This window comes from Aquarana catesbeiana, linkage group LG07 (assembly GCF_042186555.1).
Source record: "Aquarana catesbeiana isolate 2022-GZ linkage group LG07, ASM4218655v1, whole genome shotgun sequence".
Classification (NCBI taxonomy): domain Eukaryota; kingdom Metazoa; phylum Chordata; class Amphibia; order Anura; family Ranidae; genus Aquarana; species Aquarana catesbeiana.
Genome location: NC_133330.1, coordinates 313,187,020 through 313,207,485, shown reverse-complemented (window position 1 = coordinate 313,207,485; position 20,466 = coordinate 313,187,020). Strand labels below are relative to the sequence as shown.

The following is a 20,466-nucleotide window of genomic DNA, read 5'->3' as shown; positions in this document are numbered from 1 at the left end:
GCGGGAACCCCCAGGTAGTTCATTTAAAAACTTACTGTAACCCCGGCAGCTTTAGTAATGCATCCACTGTGCCCCCAAACGAATCCACTGTGCCCCCAAACGCAGCCACTGTGCCCCCAAACGCAGCCACTGTGCCCCCAAACGCAGCCACTGTGCCCCCAAACGCAGCCACTGTGCCCCCAAACGCATCCACTGTGCCCCCAAAGGCAGCCACTGTGCCCCCAAAGGCATCCACTGTGCCCCCAAACGCAGCCACTGTGCCCCCAAATGCAGCTACTGTGCCCCCAAACGCATCCACTGTGCCCCCAAACGCATCCACTGTGCCCCCAAAGCAGCTACTGTTCCCCCAAACGCATCCACTGTGCCCCCAAATGCAGCTACTGTGCCCCCAAACGCAGCTACTGTTCCCCCAAATGCAGCTACTGTGCCCCCAAACGCATCCACTGTGCCCCCAAATGCAGCTACTGTGCCCCCAAACGCATCCACTGTGCCCCCAAACGCATCCACTGTGCCCCCAAACGCAGCCACTGTGCCCCCAAACGCAGCCACTGTGCCCATCAATAGCTGCCACTGTGCACATCAAACACACCACTATGCCCATCAATTGTCACCACTGTGCCAAACGCAGCCACTGTGCCCATCAAACGCACCACTGTGCCCATCAAACGCACCACTGTGCCCATCAAACGCAGCCACTGTGCCCATCAAATGCACCACTGTGCCCATCAAATGCACCACTGTGCCCATCAATTGTCCCCACTGTGCCATCAAACGCAGCCACTGTGCCCATAAAACGCAGCCACTGTGCCCATAAAACGCAGCCACTGTGCCCATCAAACGGAGCCACTGTTCCCAACAATTGCCACCACTGTGTCATCAAATGCAGCCACTGTGCCCATTAATTGCTGCCACTGTGCCCATAAAATGCAGCCACTGTGCCTATCAAACGCATCCACTGTGCCCATTAATTGCTGCCACTGTGCCCATAAAATGCAGCCACTGTGCCCATCAATTGCCGCCACTGTGCCCATCAATTGAAAGAGGAAGGGGTGTGGTTTACGGGGCGTGTCCTAAATAGGAAGGGGTGGTTCATATTTAAATGAGGGGGCGTGAATTAAGTCAGGCCTAGGGCAGCACAAAACCTAAATACACCACTGGTGTCAGCACAGCAGGGGCTTACACGCTCACTCTTTCTTTGCTATAAGATTATCAGCCTATGTGGTTTTGTGAGTTTGTATACAAAATTTTTCAGTGGTTTCAGGTATTTTGTTTGACCATTTTTGTTTTTGCCAATGGAAAGCTAGTTACTAAGAGGAAGAGAGGAAAGATGTATTATTTCAAAACAAAATGCTAAATACAGCTAGTATAGGTAACTGAATTTCTCTTTACATTGGACTCCTGTAGCGCACAGCAGTGGCAAGGGACTTGGAAGGGGCAGCACTGTAAACCACTCATTATTAAAGTGAAACTTCACTCTCCCAATCAGCATTGATTATTTGAAATCCTCGTGCTGCTAGCATTAGTAAATAGATAGGAAAGTATATCATATATACTTGTTTTAAATTTTTTTTTTTTTTTACATTTCTTCAGTTACTTCCTGGTTTCTTGGCCAGGCAAATTATGTCATACTTCCCAGGGGTCTTCAGGAGGGGAGGAGTGGAGGAGGGGTTTTCTCAGTTAAGCACACTCTCCTGCATGCATGCTTGAGCTAAGGGCAGACGGATTCAAGGAAGTAAATGCTACATTAATCATTTGCCCTTAGTCAAGTTGGCCACGGCCAGAAATGCTAGGGGGTGTTTTTCAAAGTGATTTCTCAACAAAATGAAAGTGATATTAAAGGCATTTTTTTTTTTTTAGTAACAAACATGTTATACTAACCTGCTCTGTGCAGTGATTTTGCACAGAGCAGCCCCGATCCTTCCCTTCTCTGGTCTCCTGGCCCCTCCCTCCTTCCTCAAAAGCAAGCAGCTTGCAATGTGTGCTCAGAAAACCACTGTTGTGCATGTCCATGCACACACAGAGCATTGGTCCTGCCCCCTCTCTCTTCTCATTGGCCCAATGGCTCCCGCTGCTGTCTCAGCCAATGAGAAGGGAGAGTTCCCGGAGGGCCGAGGCTCTTGTGCACATAGATGGATTGCGATAGGGCTTGGGTAGGTATTGGGGGGGGAGGCAGAGAGTGTTATTTTACCTTTATGCATAGAATGCATGAAGGTAAAAAACCTTAAGCCGCTAGAACCACTTTAAGCATGAAGACATGGATGGATGGGGGAGTTTGCTTTGAATATTAAAAATTAATGAATTAGTGTTTTTGGTTTGTGGTACTCGGATGCAGTGTAGATCTGCTTTAATATTGTAATAAATATATAAATATTTATTATTTTTAGGGCTTAAAGGAGGACCCAATGCACAAAATGGACATGGAGGAAACTTTCACTACACGTTCCATGGAGATCCTCATGCTACGTTTAATGCATTCTTTGGAGGAGCAAACCCTTTTGAAATCTTTTTTGGGAGGCGAATGGGTGGGGGCCGGGATGATGAGGACATGGAGCTGGATGGCGATCCATTTAGCTCATTTTCTAGCTTCGGCATGAATGGTTTTCCGAGAGAGAAGAACCAAGTTGGAAACCAGATAAGGCGTAAGCAGGACCCACCGATCATTCATGAGCTCAGGGTGTCTCTGGAAGAGATTTATCATGGGTGCACTAAAAGGATGAGAATCTCCAGGAAGAGACTGAACCCCGATGGAAGAAGTGTGAGGACTGAGGACAAGATCCTTACTATTGAGATTAAAAAGGGGTGGAAAGAAGGCACCAAAATCACATTCCCCAAGGAGGGAGATGAGATGCCAATGACCATTCCTGCCGACGTAGTCTTTGTTATTAAAGACAAACCCCACACCCATTTTAAGAGGGATGCTTCCAACATTATTTGTCCTTTACAGATCAACCTGAAAGAGGTAAGACTTTGGTTTAGCTGCATTCTGATATTTTATATTACAAAACATTTTAAGCTGAACAGCGTGAAACAAAATGATCTTATTGTTGCTTCACTTAGGGCTTGTATATGTAGTGGTACCCCCATAGGGGCTGCTGAATGTAGTAGTCCGTCTGTCACTCTGCCCAGCCAGGCACACACTTTTCAAGCATCCACAGACATGAAAGCAGTCCTTGCACTTATTTTTTTGTATTTTATTGAGGGGAATTTAACTTGGATAGGGATAGGAAACTTATGAGATGCCCAGGTAATTGACGATCAAAATTGGGACCAAAGTATATACACCACGGTATATACAATCTCCTCTTCTCCTCATGCACTTCCTTGCTTGCAGACTATCACTCCACACTCTTCCAGCACATCACTTGCTTGCACTTCCCGGACCAGCTAGCACTGTAGGCTTGACACTGGCTCAACCAGGCCTAAAGCAGATGCCCTTTATAGGCAGGGACCGCAGACCCCTATGGTGTAGCAAAAATAGAAAGTCCCAGTGCTACCTGTCCCTGTGGCTACTGCTCCCAGTACCACCTCTTCAGGCACTGACAGCCCCCCTGGATGCAGCTGCCCCTTCCCACTGCCTGTGCCACAATAATCCTCCAGACTGACTCTGCACCCATCCCAGACTGCTGCATCTCAATACTCTCAGGCGTGCCTCCAAGTCCTTCCCGACTGTGTGAACACTTACCAGCCCTCTTGGCTGCCTCTGTGGAACCCCTGGAGACTTGCCTGGCAATGTTCTACCACTGTCTTCTTCTGCTCCTCCTGTGCCTCCTGGTCAGGGCACCTCTGTGGATTGTAAGAGGGCCCCGTCCGCAACCGAGCCCAGGCCCAAGGTTACCCCCCCAGACTGGGGATCTCCCTTAAAGGCCCCAACAGCCTAACACTCCATCTCCATCTTCCACCCGATCAGCTCCTCCCCAGCTGGGCTGACCCAGGGTATTATAGGAAGCTTGCCCCCTGCCAATCCAGATTGGGGATTGGTCAGGGCTCCTTAGAACACCCCAGGCAGCTCCACCTCTCTTTACAGAAAACACCAGAACATTCTGGAAAGAAGTGGGAGGTTCTGGTGATGCTACCTGTGAGTCACCCAGCCAGCACTACCCTGAGCCACTCCCAACCCAGGTTAAAACACACCCAGTCTTGGCTTCCAGCCACTCCTGGAAATTTATCTACTCTTATAAACTGTACTATCACTCCTAGCACACTAGAGGGTGCTACATATACATTGTGGGTAGCCCTCTGAAGAGGGCTACCACTGTGGACTCCCTTTCAGAGCTGAGATGGCATCATGTCACTCCTCACTGTCTATTTTAACCTCTGAAAGCCAGCACAACCATGCTGCTATCATGTGCGTTGTGTGGTTGCTACACAGCCCTATTCACTTGAATGCAGTGAGCAGCATTGCCCTCCGAACCCAACTGGGGATCATTTTTGCTGTTTCTTGATGCCATCGCAACCAAATCATCGCTAGCCCAGTACATATCAGAGATTCCAGCACAACAGTCTCCTTTCTGCTTCTGAAAGTAAATGTAAAAGAGAAAAGAACTGTACTCCCAGAATGTTCTTGTCCAGGGGTTTCCAAACTTTCTAAAGAAAGGGCCAGTGGGAGTAGAAAATGCTCCAGCATTAGTGGGAATTGACTACTGTATGTCCCAGGCTTGGTGGTAAGTGGGATTAAAAATTTACATAACGCCTGTGCCCAGTAGGTGGAGGAATAGTGCCCCAACAATGGTATCAATGTTATGAATACTGCCCCATCATTGGTATTAATGGGAGGAATAGTGCCCCATTAGTGGTATTAGTGGGAGGAATAGTGCCCTATCTTTGTTGTGAGTGGAAGTATTGGTGCCTCATCAATGGTGTCAGTGGGAGAAATAGAGCCCCATCATTGGTGTCAGTGGGAGGAATAGTGCCCCATCAATGGTATCAGTTGGAGAAATAGTGCCCTATCTTTGGTGTCAGACAGGCAGACCTGATTGAGAACTAGTCTCTCTGTTGCCCATCAGGCTCTGCCCACTGCTATCACAAAACTCTTAGCCTTTCACTGTGATGGGCCCAGTGGCCAGGCAGGGAGAGAAGGAGCGTACTGAGGAAGGAGCGTCCAATATGGACACTTTGACCTCATTCCGCAGCACAGACAGAGTCATGTACCTATGGAGGTGAAAACTAGCACACCAAGTAGATTCTGAAGCAAGATTTTCTGAAGTCCCATCAGCAAAAAAAGTTACATCTGATATGGGATTTCAGTAAATTTTGCTTCAGAATCTCCTGCTCGCTGTGCTGGTTTTCTCTTCATTGGATTTTGTATAAGACCACCGTAAAGCCATGCACCCACCTAGGGCAGCCAATAGAAGGTACAATTACAGCTGCAAGTCTTTTTGGGGATGTCTCTACCAGCTTTGCACATCTAGAGAGTGACATTTTTGCCCATTCTTCTATGCAAAACTGCTCAAGCTCTGTCAGATTGGACGGAGAGCGTCTGTGAACAGCAATTTTCAAGTCTTGCCACAGATTCTGAAATGAATTTAGGTCTGGGCTTTAAATGGGCCATTCTAACACATGAATATGCTTTAATCTAAACCATTCCATTGTAGCCCTGGCTGTATGTTTAGGGTCGTTGTCCTGCTGGAAGGTGAACCTCCGCCCCAGTCTCAAATCTTTTGCAGACTCAAACAAGTTTTTTTCTAAGATTGCCCTGTATTTGGCTCCATCCATCTTCCCATCAACTCTGACCAGCTTCCCTGTCCCTGCTGAAGAAAAGCATCCCCACAACATGATGCTGCCACCACCATGTTTCACGGTGGGGATGGTGTGTTCAGGGTGATGTGCAGTGTTAGTTTTCCGCCACACATAGTGTTTTGTTTTTAGGCCAAAAAGTTACATTTTGGTCTCATCTGACCAGAGCACCTTCTTCCACATGTTTGCTGTGTCCCCCACATGTCTTTTCGCAAACTGCAAATGGGACTTCTAATGGCTTTCTTTCAACAATGTCTTTCTTCTTGCCACTCTTCCATAAAGGCCAGATTTGTGAAGGGCACGACTAATAGTTGTCCTGTGGACAGATTCTTCCACCTGAGCTGTGGATCTCTGCAGCTCCTCCAGAGTTACCATGGACCTCTTGGCTGCTTCTCTGATTAATGCTCATCTTGCCCGGCCTTTAGGTTTAGGTGGACGGCCATGTCTTTGTAGGTTTGCAGTTGTGCCATACTCTTTCCATTTTTGGATGATGGATTGAACAGTGCTCCGTGAGATGTTCAAAACTTGGGATATTTTTTTATAATCTATCTCTGCTTTAAACTTCTCCACAACTTTATCCCTGACCTGTCTGGTGTGTTCCTTGGCCTTCATTATTCTGTTTGTTCACTAAGGTTCTCTAACAAACCTCTGAGGGCTTCATAGAACAGCTGTATTTATACTGAGATTAAATTACACACAGGTGGACTCTATTTACTAATTAGGAGACTTCTGAAGGCAATTGGTTCCACTAGATTTTAGTTAGGGGTATCAGAGTAAAGGGGGCCATTGAAAACCATTTATAATTTTGCTTCCACTTCACAATTATGTGCCACTTTGTGTTGGTCTATCAGCTAAAATCCCAAGAAAATACATTTCCGTTTTTGGTTGTAACGTGACAAAATGTGGAAAATTTCAAGTGGTATGAATACTTTTTCAAGGTACTATGTTATTAATCAGCCCCTTCTTTTTCTGAATTGGACACAGTGAGCAAGTGGTACGAATCTCTCCTGTGTCCATTCATAACTGAGCATAGTAAATTATGTTTACTATGCTTCAGTTTATGAATGAACAGGATCCTCTTTCTCCTGTTCATTCATCTTCAATGCAGCTGAGGCTGCAGAGAAAGGAACTGAAGAACCCGTGTCCTCAATTCCTTCCTCTGTCTCAAAGGTGAGATGTCTGGAGTTTGTTTAGACCCCTGATATTTCACCTAAACCCCCTCCCCCAACAGCATTGTAAAAAAAATAAAAATAAATACATTTTAAAAATGTAAAAAATTATTTGTAAATTTGTAAAAAAAAAAAAAAACATTTTTCAAAATTGGAAACATAATTTTAAAATATTTTAATTGTTGTAATTTTGGAGGAGGGCCTGTCAGGAGGTAGGCTGTACAGAGTCCCGTGATTTCGAACGGCAGTCCTGCACCCACCCTTCACAAAGGCTACCTATGGATGTCTATGTGGTATGGTCTGATGAACTGAATTTAATGTAGTCTGTGACAGGTACATGAATCAGCTGCAAACACCAACAAATTTGGCATGGGGGCCAACAGACTTCAAAGTGTGTCATAGACATCCTTTATGACCCCGCTATGTTTTTCTCATTGTTGGTTAGCAATTCTGATGCATGCTGCTGTGAGCTGAATCATGGAGTTAATTAACGCACCCTGAATTGATCTAATTTCAGTTAATGTACTGTTAACAGAGGCGCTACATTCATAGCATAGTTTAGAAAGGGTTTAAAATGGTAATGAACCTAGGGAATGTGACTGTTTATTTTGGTTTTGTTTTATATGTCTTTGTGGTTTGTGCATGTCTGCAGATTATTTACTGCTCCTAAATGATCATCTTTTTTTAGTTTTGGATAGAGTGGAGAGGGATTAGCAGGGCTTTTTTTTCTCAAAGAATAGGTGCAGGAACTCCCCCTTTCGGATTTACCCCAATGCCCCTACCTACCTCTGAGCATCGCTCCTTGGTTCCACCCCCTACCCACCTCCCAGTACTGCCCCTTTTACAGAGTACAGAACCAAGTAACATTTGTGGTACTAAGTAATTTGTATGGAATTTGTTAATGATAACAAGAAAAGCAATAAAATAGATCCCCTGCAGCCAACAGCAACAGTAGATCCCGCCAGCAACAATGGACCACCCGCAACAAAATACCCTCCAGCAACAACAGATCTCCCCACAGACATCATCAATAGACCCTCCAGCAGCCAGCTACAATAGACCATACCTCCCAACATTTTGAGATGGGAATGAGGGACACCTATTAACAAACGTATGTATGCATAGGACAAGCCCCAATCCACACCCCCTTAAAGGAGAATTAAGCAAAAAAAAGGTTAATTAAATCCACAAGGACTTTTTTTTTTACCACTACTATTCCTTAATATTGGCTTTTAAAATGTACAAATGCAGCAATTTAGAAATTGGATGAAAGGTTTAGCACTGGGAAACACTTTTTGAAAGATAAAAAGTGCATTTTATATACAACTATATAGATCAGATCAAAAATGAAGGACAAATGAGGGGGAAAGAGGGACAGAGGGACATTGCCCCAAATCAGGGATAGTCCCTCGAAATCAGGGACAGTTGGGAGCTATGATAGACTGTTCATAACTAAACCAGAACTTGCAGCAGACTTGTAGAATGTTTGCAAAGTTGATCTGGAGTCATGCAATGCGGACTTGCTGCAATTGTGCAACAAACTTGTGACGCCTGGCAAGTCTAGTAATAGCTTTACAAGTCATTTCCAAACTTGCAGGAGAATTTCTTGCTATCTGGGTTCTAGTAGTCTGTTATGCCGCGTACACACGATCGGTTTCACCGTCGGATTAAATTCCGAAGGTTTCTCCGACGGAACGCCAACGGAATTCCATTCAAGCGGTCTTGCCTACACAGGGTCAAACCAAAGTCCCACCGTCCAGAACGCGGTGACGTACAACACTTCGACAGGAGTAGAAAAAGGAAGTTCAATAGCCAGTAGCCAATAGCTTCCGTCTCGTATGCTTCAGAGCATGCGTCGTTTTTGGTCCGTCGGAACAGCATACAGACGAGCCATTTCCCGATAGGAATTGGTTTCATTGGAAATAATTAGAACATGTTCTGTCTCTAGGTCCTTCAGAATTTTCGAGATAAAAAAAAAGTCAGATGAGGCATACACACGATCGGAATAGACGATGAAAAGCTTCCGTCGGACTTTATCTGTCGGACATTCCGCTCGTGTGTACGCGGCATAAGAGTCGTTTTCTAACCACCACCGTAAGGGGGCATTCTTAACACTGGCCCCCCAATGTATGGGGAATTTTTCTCCCTATCTACCAAGTAAGGGGCGTTTTTCCCACTGACCACAAATGAATTGATTTTAGCAGGGGTTCCCAAGATCCAAAGGTTATTTGCAAGGGTTCTTCCGGCGTAAAAAGTGGTTTAGAGTAGCTGGTTCAGGGCAATAACCCATTGGACAGATCCAGACAGGGTGTATAACAGCTTATCAATTGGGTTGGGAGAAGTAGGGTTAAGTGCAAGTAAATGACGTCTAGGAAATAACGGTTGTAAAGGTTTTGACCTCTTCCACCTTCTTCCATCCTACCAAGAGGATGGACACAACCCAGATATATATTTAAAGGGGTTGTAAAGGTAAAAATGTTTTCACCTTAATGCATTCTATGCATTAAGGTGAAAAAACTTCTGGCAATACCGCCGCCCCCAGCCCCCCCGTTTTACTTACCTGATGCCTCGAAAGTCAGCTTCGCGTTCCCGACATCTATTCCTCCGCTAACCCTGGCCGCTGATTGGCTACAGTGGATGGATTGGAAGCAACGCAGCCATTGGCTCGCGCTGCTGTCAATCGCATCCAATGACGCGGCGCGCTGGGGGGCGGGGCCGAGTGATACAGTGAGCGGCTATAGCCACCGCTGTATCACGGGAGCACGCCCGCAAGTACTAACCACCATGCGAGGAAGCTCGCATTAAGGTGGTTAATGCTTGCGGGGAGGAGCTGAAACAGCCGCCGAGGGACCCCAGAAGACCAGGTTCGGGGCCACTCTGTGCAGAACGAGCTGCACAGTGAAGGTAAGTATAACATGTTTGTTATTTAAAAAAAAAAAAAAATTTTACCTTTACAACCCCTTTAAAGGTTCCTTTGGATAGTACATATAATTCCATGTTGTTGATACTTACAGGAAGGGGCACAAGGGAACCCCCCCTTTTTTTTACGTCTCCCCCCCTTCCCCTTCCTTTCCCTTTCCCTATCCCTCACCTTTGGTTCCTCCGCTATACCTTTTCCCTGTGTTATAACTATTTAACTATTCCCAATAGTACAGGTCTAAGTGGCTCGTTGGGACTCTACATAGTTAGTCCCTAAAGAATCAGAAACAAGTTTCATGACCTGGCCACCAACGACTTATATTCTTCTATGTTACTTCGTCTTGTCAACCTCACCAATATTTCCACCAAATATATTATATTCCGAAATTTCTCAGTTTAATGTTTTGAGGTGTTGTATTTCTGCATATCCTGATGGAAGGACATTCAGACGCTTATACTTCATTTCACATTTATAAGCTTTATTGTTCATTGAATGTACTTTCTATGACATTGGCTTGTTAGTTGAATAATAAAAAAATAAAAAAATTGAAAGTTAAAGGTTCTTTTGTCCTGGCAGCCATGGAAACAGGTATCATGAGAGTTTGGGAACGCAGCATGGAGTTTATGTGGCGTTAAGTACCACCTGGTATGAAGTTTTTCTGCTATTTCCCAGACAGAGAGAATTAATTTTTGAACAAGATATTCAACTTTATTTGCCATTGTTGGGTAGAAAAATTTAGCTCGCATTCACTTTGCCAGACTTACATAGGTGCAGTTTTCTCCAGCTGTTGTGGATTATCTATTAAAGCTGATCTATAGGATAAGCAAACGTTATCTAAATACATGAGGCCTGTGTATTCTTACTTGAATCTTGGTGTGCTATGTGTATTTCTTCCAGATCTGTGCAGTAATCCCGTGTTAAAGTGATATTAAAGTAAAAAAAAATAACAAACATGTCATACTTACCTGCTCTGCAGTGTTTTTGCACAGAGCAGCCCCAATCCTCCTCTTTTTTGGGTCACCCGCCGGCGCTCCTGGTCCGCCCCCCCCTTTGCTCCCGCTGCTGTCTTAGCCAATGAGGAGGGAATGTCCCCGGAGAGCCGAGGCTCTTGTGCACATCGCTGGAGGAAGATCAGGCTCAGGTAAGTATTAGGGGGGCTGCTACACAGAGAAGACATAGAATGCATGAAGGTATGAAGGCTTCCTGTTGTAAAGACCGGTCACTGCTGCTCTCTCTCCTTGTGCAGGATGACTGGTCTTGTCTCCGCCCCCTCCTGTAATTTTCTGCAGGCAGGCTGTAGTAGGTGGAGCTTGCCAGGCCCCTCCCACAGTTCTGCTCTCTGTTCAAGTTTTGTGCAGCACGGTTATAGTGTAACTGCTACTTTTCCTAGGTAATATCTGGGTTTATAAAGGACTTTGATGCACACAAAGTGGATTTTTTGTGTGACCCTTTTTTTTTTGCTACTTGATTCTGTTATCTGTCACTAGTGCATATCATGACTGTTAAACACATATTTTTTTGTGTAGCAATAACTCATGGTGAAGTTGCTGATTTAAAGCGGGCTGTTTCCGTCACCTTTTTACCTGTAGTTTCACCAAGACCAGGGTTAGAGTCCACGTTGAACTTATCAGCTAACAATGTAGGCTTTAATGGGAGATAACTGGAAGAAGTAGCAGGAAAGAGGTAGAAGAAGAGTTGCAGGGAAGTTCAAATACCTTTTCTTGGTATAGCAATAAGGAATTGAAATCTCAGGGATGAATGTATCTTCGGTTCAGGATTAAATCTTTGATCGCCCGGAAAGCAGCCGGTGCGTAGCATGAACCGAAAGCCTCTGCCACAGACTTGAGTGAAACAAACTGCACGATCCTCTGCCACAGGATGTAGTAGTTTCAGTGAACAGCAACACAGTACCAGAACCTTTAAGCCGACCCGGCAGTACTATGCGGTAGGTTAACTTAAGATGCGTCCTCCAATTGAGTCACCAGGCCCCTCTCCAGACCAGCGCTCTTCATGATCCTTCCATGACGGGTCCTCCCCTGGATTCTTCTCAATTGTCCAGCTTCTTCCCGTAGGACAGACAGCACAGGACCATCTCCACAGTCGCTGTAGTAGGCCCCAGACAGACTTCTGGGCCCACCCACACGCTGCAGCAACGTGGTCCTCCCGCCCGGAGGACCACGAGGTAGGACTCCTAACACATACCTGTTGGCCAGGAGGGCCAGCAGGTGGAACGAAAAGACCCAGAAATATGGGTTTTGTTCCTTAAATACCCCCTCCCAGAATGCACCCCAGGAGACAACCTCTGCAGAGTAACTTCTGAGAAAGAAGAGCACTCAATACACCTCAGTTTGCTGCTTTCCAGCTCCGGTCTGTAGTGACACCGACATCTACAGGCGACGGAGTGGAACTGCATGCAACACAACCAAGGTTGGAACAGAAGCTAATTTAGCTATAGATTAAATCTGAACTATGTACAGAAAAGATGACCCACTAAATTTACACATAAGCGGTAGATTGAAAATCTACCAGCGCTACATTTGGAAAATAAAGGAATTACAAAAAAAAAGCAGAATTAAACCCTGCTATCCTTTATAGCCAAGGAAGCTGCCATCTTAGCTGCTGTTTGATCTGCAGTTACCATGGTGCATCAAAGGTGATCAGTGTTGACACCAGACATTTAATCACTTGATAGTTCAGTTGAGAGCACAAGCAACTGTGACAGTTATTATTCATGGCATGCAATGATTGTAACTGTTCTGGGAAACAGGTAAATGGATAGGTTCAGTTTAGTTTTAAGTTATAAAGAATAGTAAGATTACCTTTTCCCTTTGACTCACAGATTTGACCACTAGATGGCGCTAAGTACAAAAGGAATTTCCTATGATACTTAGCTCCATCTAGTGGCCAAATGTGGCATATTTCATCTCAAATTCATGAAAAACATTATACCAGCACAGGAAATAGCCAACCCTACATTTGCTTCAAAACATAACGTTGGACACACTTTTTTAAACCATTCTGAATGCCAATCAGAGCCCCTGTCACTAAATAAAATGGCTACCTTACAGTCCTGTTTACACGTTGCATTTGCTTTGCTTTAAAAATGATTCCTCATGTTGCTTTAGTGGTGCTTCAAAGCTTCCATAGAAGTCTACAGCACCTTGCGTACAGCACCTGCAGCTTTTGAGAGGCTTTTATTCAGCTTTAGCTCCGCTTTGTTTTGGAGGTGTTGCAGGTATGAGAAATCAACACACGCACACAGGGCATCTGCCAAGCTTCAAAAAAGCATCACTGAAGCATCACAGAGGCATCAAAAACACATCAAAAAGCAAATTGAAGCGGTGTGCACTTTAATGTGTATTGAAGTCAAAGCAAGTGTAAATGAGCCCTAAATGTTGTGTGGCATACACATATACATTCACGTTGGGTTAATATTCTTCTTATGGATATGGAAAGGGGAGAGGCAGTGGTTATCATACGCAGAGCCCACCACTATTGGGGGGAGACAATTACACAATTGGAAAAATCCAGCCTGTAATTGACATTCCCACCAGCAAAGCTTAGGTGGACAATTAGGGTTGCCACCTTTTCTTCAAGCCAAACCCGAACACTTTCACGGAGTACAGCAATTTTGTTTTATAGTATAAACTATACATATATTTTGCTATTAAATAACATTTCTAATCATATGAAGTTAATAACAAGAGTTCCCCTTTACATCAGAGTCCACAGAGTTCCATTTTTACATCTGAATCCACAGAGTTCCCCTTTTACATCTGAACTCCCAGAGTTTCCTTTCACTGTAAGGAGGGACTCTGCAGACTCTGATGTAAGGAAGAACTCTGGGGACTCTGACATAAGGGATGCTCTGGGAACCCTGATTTAAGGGGGAACACTAAGAACTCTGATGTACAGAGAGAACTCTGATGTAAGGGGGAACACTGTGGCCTCTGGTGTAAAGGGGAACTCTGATGTAAGGGGTGCTCTGAGAACCCTGATTTATCTTAGTGTACTTACTCACAGGCAGGAGAGAGAAGGGGGGAGACTTCAGTCACAGATAGGGATGGATGGTGAGCTCAGCCACCCCTTGGCAATCAGCACCTCTCATCCAGATGTATAATTTCCGGCCCCCACTTTCCTTTTCTGAGGCACAGCCCAAGGGATTGGAGTGTGGGCAGACACAGAGGGGTAGGGGCAGAAGGAAGAGGTGCAGATCGAGCCCTCTCTCCTCTCCCGTCTGTGTGTGTGTGTTGGGGGGGGGGTTGTTAATGCTGGCTTTGGGCAGTGAAAGAAAGAAAGACAGCCACTCTCAGCTTAGACAACTGCAGCCAGCAACCCTGCTGGGAAGCCATAGTCCAGTCTAAATAGTGTGTCCGGGTTTCAGTCAGTCTGAAACCTGGACGCATGATTCCAAACCCGAAGTGTCCGGGGGAATCCCGGACAGGTGGCAACCCTATGGACAATGTCTGCCGTTGTTGGATATTGCTTACAGACAATTCCAAATCTGAATGTAAGTGACTGGTTTAGATGAAATTTGTGAATCTCTAGGTACTATTAAAATGAACCCGTGCTTTGCCCATTGTTGGGCAACAGGTTCAGTTAACTGGCTCCCTCCCGAAATGCACCAATGCTCACCTTCCCCTCTCACTTCTGAACCTACAGTATTTGTCTACAAGGAAGGAAGAGAAACACCCAGTACTTCTGGGTATGGTGGGCATGTGACTCGCTCTCCTGCCCCCCACACGAAAGCTCTGGTGCTTAATGATTGGCTGATTAAAAACTCAATGCTGTCACATGCAATTTAAAGCTCACACAGGGCTTTGCTTTGTTCTCGGGTTCTAAAGGAAGCAGTGTAGGAGCTAAGGGAAGGTGAGTATGTACAGCTGAAAAAGGCAGCGGTTAAGAAAACTTGTTCCTTTGCCCTGCATGGGTGTGGCAAACATCACTTTTCCCTATTGCGAGCTTACACAGGATTTAAAACTCTCCTGGCCCCCTTGTGACAGTGCTGGGCCAATTATCAGGACTAATATGAAGTAACAAACTCCCACATATTAGGAAGCAAAGGAAAGATGAGTATGTGCTGCTGGGGAAAGGGGCATTATGGGTACTTTCACACTGGGCGGCGGGTCCGTTAGCGATAAAGCGCCGCTCGTTTTAGCGGCGCTTTACCGTCGTTTTAGCTGCGCTTTTTGGCGGCTAGCGGGACTCTCTTAACTCCCCCTAGCGGCCGAAGAAGGGGTTAATAGCGCCTGTGTTGTGTGCTTCCGCGAAGCGCTTTTCAGGCACTTCGGAAGCACTGCCCATTCATTCCAATAGGCAGGGGCGGTTTAGGAGCGGTGTATACACCGCTCCTATACCGGCCCAAAGTTGCTACTTGCAGGACTTTTTTTCCCGTCCCGCAAGCGCACCGCCCCAGTGTGAAAGCCTGAGTGCTTTCACACTGGGGAGGCATGAGAAGAAAACAAACCACCTGCCACCCCCCCTCCATCGCTTGAGAAACCAAGCACCACCCCCCCGTCGCTTGCCCGTCTGCCCACCAGCCCCGCACTTACCCCATCGAGGTCGTGGGCAGCTTCGGCTTTCCCCTGCGTCTCCTCCTCCTCAACGCCTTCCTCCTCGGCGGCCAATACGGTCGCTTCTCCTCTTGGCCAATCGGGTCTTAGGACCTGCTTCTTGACTGGCCGGGTGGAGAAGCAGGAAGACTATAGGGAATATTAATTTGCTATTGTCACACAACAGGGTGGGCTCAGGGTGCAGTGCTCTGCGCCCCGAGCCAACCCTTTTTTAAGCCAATTATGCCTTGTTTCCACTGAGCGGATCGGTTCGGGTCGGTACAGTTTGAATGGCCTAGAATGGTCCGGTCTATTCTGTCGAGCATTTCCACTGCAAGTGGGACCACAAGGGGCCATACAGGGTTTAGAAAAAATGCCTCAGCATAGCACAGCAGAGGGTTTTCTGTCAGCCAATCAGTGGAATGTATCGTAGCTCCGCCCTAACCGAACCGTTCCATTTTCTATGGCCCCACATCTGAAGCAGGACCCTGAATGGAGCGGTGCGGTTCGGTTGTATGGGTCGCTTTCATAATGGAAACACCCAAAATAGCGTACCAAACCGATCCGCTCAGTGGAAACAAGGCATTAGAGCATCAGGCTCTAATCATGTGCTTCAAAAAAAAAAACACTGAAATCCATGCGTCCGGAGCCCTGCATGTAGATTAGGGGGTGACGCCTCTGCGCCCCTAATGGAGCGACCACCTCTGTTCAGACCCCTGCTGGAATAACATTTTACTGATTCCTGATTACTAGTTATCAGTTTAGAGTTAACTGTGAATAATGCCCTAGTGTTATTGCTCTCACCTCACATGTGTGGGCATTTGCATTCAGGTGTGTATGGTGGTGACGGGGTGCTTTTAAATCTTTATTTACTTTAGTGTTGTGTTTTATTTTTTAAATTTTATTTACCTTGGTTGTTATCACAAGGGGGCTAACAAGCCCTCCCATGTGATAGCATGGGCTGATGACAGGTACTCTTTATAGAGACATTAGGAGTCTGTTAGACCCCTAATGTCTCTCCTGCCCTTCTCTGCAGCTAATTGCATTCAGGATAGGAACATTTTGACCGCCGGCAGCGGGGAAAATGGAAATTGCTCAAAATCGCAGTAAAAATTTTGCGTTTTCCCAGGGCCGTGGTCAGGGTAGGCTAGTGCGTTGGTTCTCAACCTCATTCCTCAAATACCCCCCACGGGCCATGTTTTCAGGTTTTCCTTTACTTTGCACAGCTGCTTTAAATCAATATCAATGACATGGTATTGATAAGAGCTATTTTATCTTAGGAGAAGTCACCAAAACATGGCCTGTTGGGAGTACTTGAGGTCTGAGGTTGAGAACCACTGGGCTAGTGTACACGTAGCCTTAGGTGGAGACTGATAGCTGGAAACTGGTGGCTGCTGGGAGACACCCACTGGTGCACATTGGAACTACAACCATCTGCCCACCCAGACTGTGCAATGACACGCTCCCTAGGGGCGGGGGTGTGAAGAACAGGCTGGGCTAACGGAAATGGATATCAACATGAAAGAGGGTCATTCTGCCCTACCCCTTTACGCCGACCGTATGCAAATATTTGGCCCTACGGACTGGGCTTTCTGCTGTGCCGCATATTTGAGAATCTCCCTTCATGCTGGGAGTGCGCCGCAACGCACAGAGACCAGGGTCTCACCGTTTCTAACGATCGGGACCCGGAACGGCCGATTCCTGGTCACCTGATCGCTGTCATAGCCTCTGATTGGCTATCCCAATGATCAGTCACTGGGAAGCCCACCCCTGTGTTTTCTGTGAATGGACGAGACAGATACATTGTATCACTCTATGTCCTTGCAGAGATAAAAAAAAAAAGTGTGTGTAGAAAAAAATAATAATAATAATAATAAAAAAAAAAACCTGGATCAAATTTTGATCTAGGTCTGTGCCAGGGTTAGTGTTTGGATCAGGGTCAGAGTTCAGGGTCAGTATTTTTTTGGACAGGATTTTTTTTTTAATTAGTGTCAGTGTGTTTTAGGTAGGATTTTAAAAAAAGCAAAAAGCAAAACTATTGTTTCTGGGCTATACTACAGGTACAAAAAAAAAACAAATAACATACACATATGTGGTATTGCTGCGATTATCAGGAGCAGGAAAATTTATTTTGGGTTGTCCTTTGGTGGATGGTTATGGTAGTAGCAAGAAATACACAGTTCAATTCATTTTTTTTTTTTTTTTTACTATTTTGGGCTAGTTTTGCTTTGATAATAAAAAAATAAAAAACAGGAGATATCCATTACCATTTACCCATAGCTCCCAACTGTCCCTGATTTCGAGGTACTGTCCCTGATTTGGAGCAATGTCCCTCTGTCCCTCTTTCCTCCTCATTTGTCCCTCATTTTGGTCTGAGCTATATAGTTGTATATAAAATGCACTATTTATCTTTCAAAAAGTGTTTCTCAGTGCTTAACCTTTCATCCAATTTCTAAATTGCTGAATTTGTAAATTCCAAAAGCCAATATAATGGGAATATTAGTGGTAAAAAAGCACTTGTGGGTTTAATCAATCATTTTTTTAATACAATTCTCCTTTAAGGGGGGCATGGCAGGGGGTGTGTCCTATACCCACATACTTTTTCTAATAGGTGTCCCTCATTCCCATTTTGAAAAGTTGGGAGGTATGATTTACCACCAAATGAAAGTCTAATTTGTCCTTAAAATAAACGTGGTATAATCCACCTGGATGCACAAAGTAGTTGTGATGATGTGAATGGTTTTACTAACACATGTCAAAATTGCATAGCTCCCAACTGTCCCTGATTTGGAGCAATGTCCCTCTGTCCCTCTTTACTCCTCATTTGTCCCTCATTTTGGTCTGATCTATATAGATGTATATAAAATGTACTTTTTATCTTTCAGAAATGTTTCCCAGCGCTAAACCTTTCATCTAAATTCTAAATTGCTGCATTGGTAAATTTTAAGACCCAATATAAAGGAATAGCAGTGGTAAAAAAAAAATTAACCTTATTTTTGGTTAATTTTCCTTTAAGGGGGTGTGGCAGGGGCGTGTCCTATGCCTACATACGTTTGTTAGTAGGTGTCCCTCATTCCCATCTCAAAATGTTGTGAGGTATGAAATTGGCCTCAGGCATTTATTTTATCCTTAGGCACAAAGGGGTTAGAGAATACATCATATTAATGTGCATATTTCTTTTTTTCATATATATATATACACACACGTTTATACATTCAAGTGTTAAATTGTATTTCATTGATAGCACAATTATATAATGTTCTCCATTAATACAAATAAATATAAATAAAATAAAGCCAACGCTCTAATATATATTTTCAGGCTCTCTGTGGATGCTCCATCACTGTGCCCACTCTCGACGGACGAAATATCCCCATGACGATAAACGAAGTCATAAAACCCGGGATGAGAAGGAGGATTATTGGCTATGGACTCCCTTTTCCAAAGAACCCCGATCAACGTGGAGATCTACTGGTTGAGTTTGAAGTGATATTCCCAGACACCATTCCACAGGCATCGAAGGAGATTCTAAAAAGACATCTACCTGTTTCCTAGAATACTCGCTGATGGGAAGACGGCCTTGGCACTGTATTACCACATAAGAAGACCTACAAATAAACTACAGCTGTGCACCCGGTATTATGTTCTCTGATGGGTGTACGTGCACTTTTACAGTATTAGGAAGGGCAGCGTGTGCGCGGTGTGACAGTTCCTGCAGGGACTTGTTGTACTTGTGTCTGTTTTTGCGCCACAGGCTTGCTAGTGACGGGTGTTTAATATACAAGCTTTTTTTTTTTTTTTTTTTTTGTTAATTTAGAGCTGATTTTGTATTAGAAGGCTTGTGAATATATATTTTTTGGTGACACTAAACCCAAAGACTTGTGATGGTGCATGTTGCACTGCACTTTAAAATCAACTCAAAGCAGCGACTTTGAATAAATCAGTTTAAAGCTGTGTTTAAAGCCCATCCCCAACCAAAACCTTTTTCTTTTTTTTCTCAAGGTTATGTAAACACCAAGGGGTCTATTAAAAAAATGCATAACTGTTCATCCAGTTAAACTGCATGTGCATTCACTCATTAGTTTTTTATAAGGAGAGAGAAGCACACAATATCCAAAGCAATACCACATTCAATGAGATTTCAAGTCGAGCCAATGTATTTCGGGGGAACAGCCTCCCCCTTCTTCAGGGCTAACATACAAACATAGAGATAAAAACACAATATGGTACATATGGATGTATAGATATATTTCTATTTTATCTCACAACCAATACTGATTGTATACTGCTTGTGTTTTTTTTATCTCTATGTTTGTATGTTAGCTCTGAAGAAGGGGGAAGCTGTTTCCCCCCAAATACATTGGCTTGACTTGTACATATTTTACTTTCAATACATGATTGTTATCCTCCCATCAAATATAGTATGTATTACTTTGGATATTGGGCACTTCTTCTTCATATAAATATTCTTGTTACTGAATCGACAATGCAGTTGTACCAATAAGGTAGTAGCCCACAACTCCAAGTGGACTCAAACACCATGACCTACCCTTGGAGCCACCAAATACTGACTAAGAACAACCCAATTAGCCTAGCTTGGTCCTCAGTTCCAACAAACCGCTTCATTCGTTTTGGGGATTTTTCCAAAAAAACCCATCCCCAACCAAAACCTTTTTTTTTTTTTTGTAAACGTTAAGGGGGTCTGTTTTAAAAAATGCAGCTAAAATGCATGTGCATTTGCTCTGTGTGAAATAACCAGCATTCGCTCATTCGTTTTATATAAGAAGGGTGGAGCGCCCAATATCCAGGGTAATACCACACGTGATAGGAGGATAACAATCATTTATTGAAAGTAAAAAATTTACAAGTCAAGCCAACGTGTTTCGAGGGAACAGCCTCCCCCTTCTTCAGGGCAAACATACAAACATAGAGTTAGCACATATGGATGTGTAGCTATATCTTTTCTATTTTAGTCCAAAAATCAATACTGACTGTACACTAATTGTGTTTTTTATCTCTATGTTTGTATGTTAGCCCTGAAGAAGGTGGAGGCCGTTCCCCTGAAATGAATTGGCTCAACTTGTACATTTTT

At 44.6% G+C, this 20,466-nt stretch overlaps 1 protein-coding gene across 1 annotated transcript in view; it reads left to right on the top strand.

Moving 5' to 3' along the window:
• The window catches only part of DNAJB4 (DnaJ heat shock protein family (Hsp40) member B4), a 39,297-nt gene extending 19,054 nt beyond the window's left edge, over positions 1-20,243 (top strand). Inside the window, exons 2-3 of the mRNA XM_073593688.1 lie at positions 2,385-2,959; positions 18,696-20,243. Coding sequence (XP_073449789.1) covers positions 2,385-2,959; positions 18,696-18,929 — 809 coding nt within the window. The 3' untranslated portion in view covers positions 18,930-20,243. The remainder of the gene's footprint in view (positions 1-2,384; positions 2,960-18,695) is intronic.
• Positions 20,244-20,466: the final 223 nt, after the last annotated feature.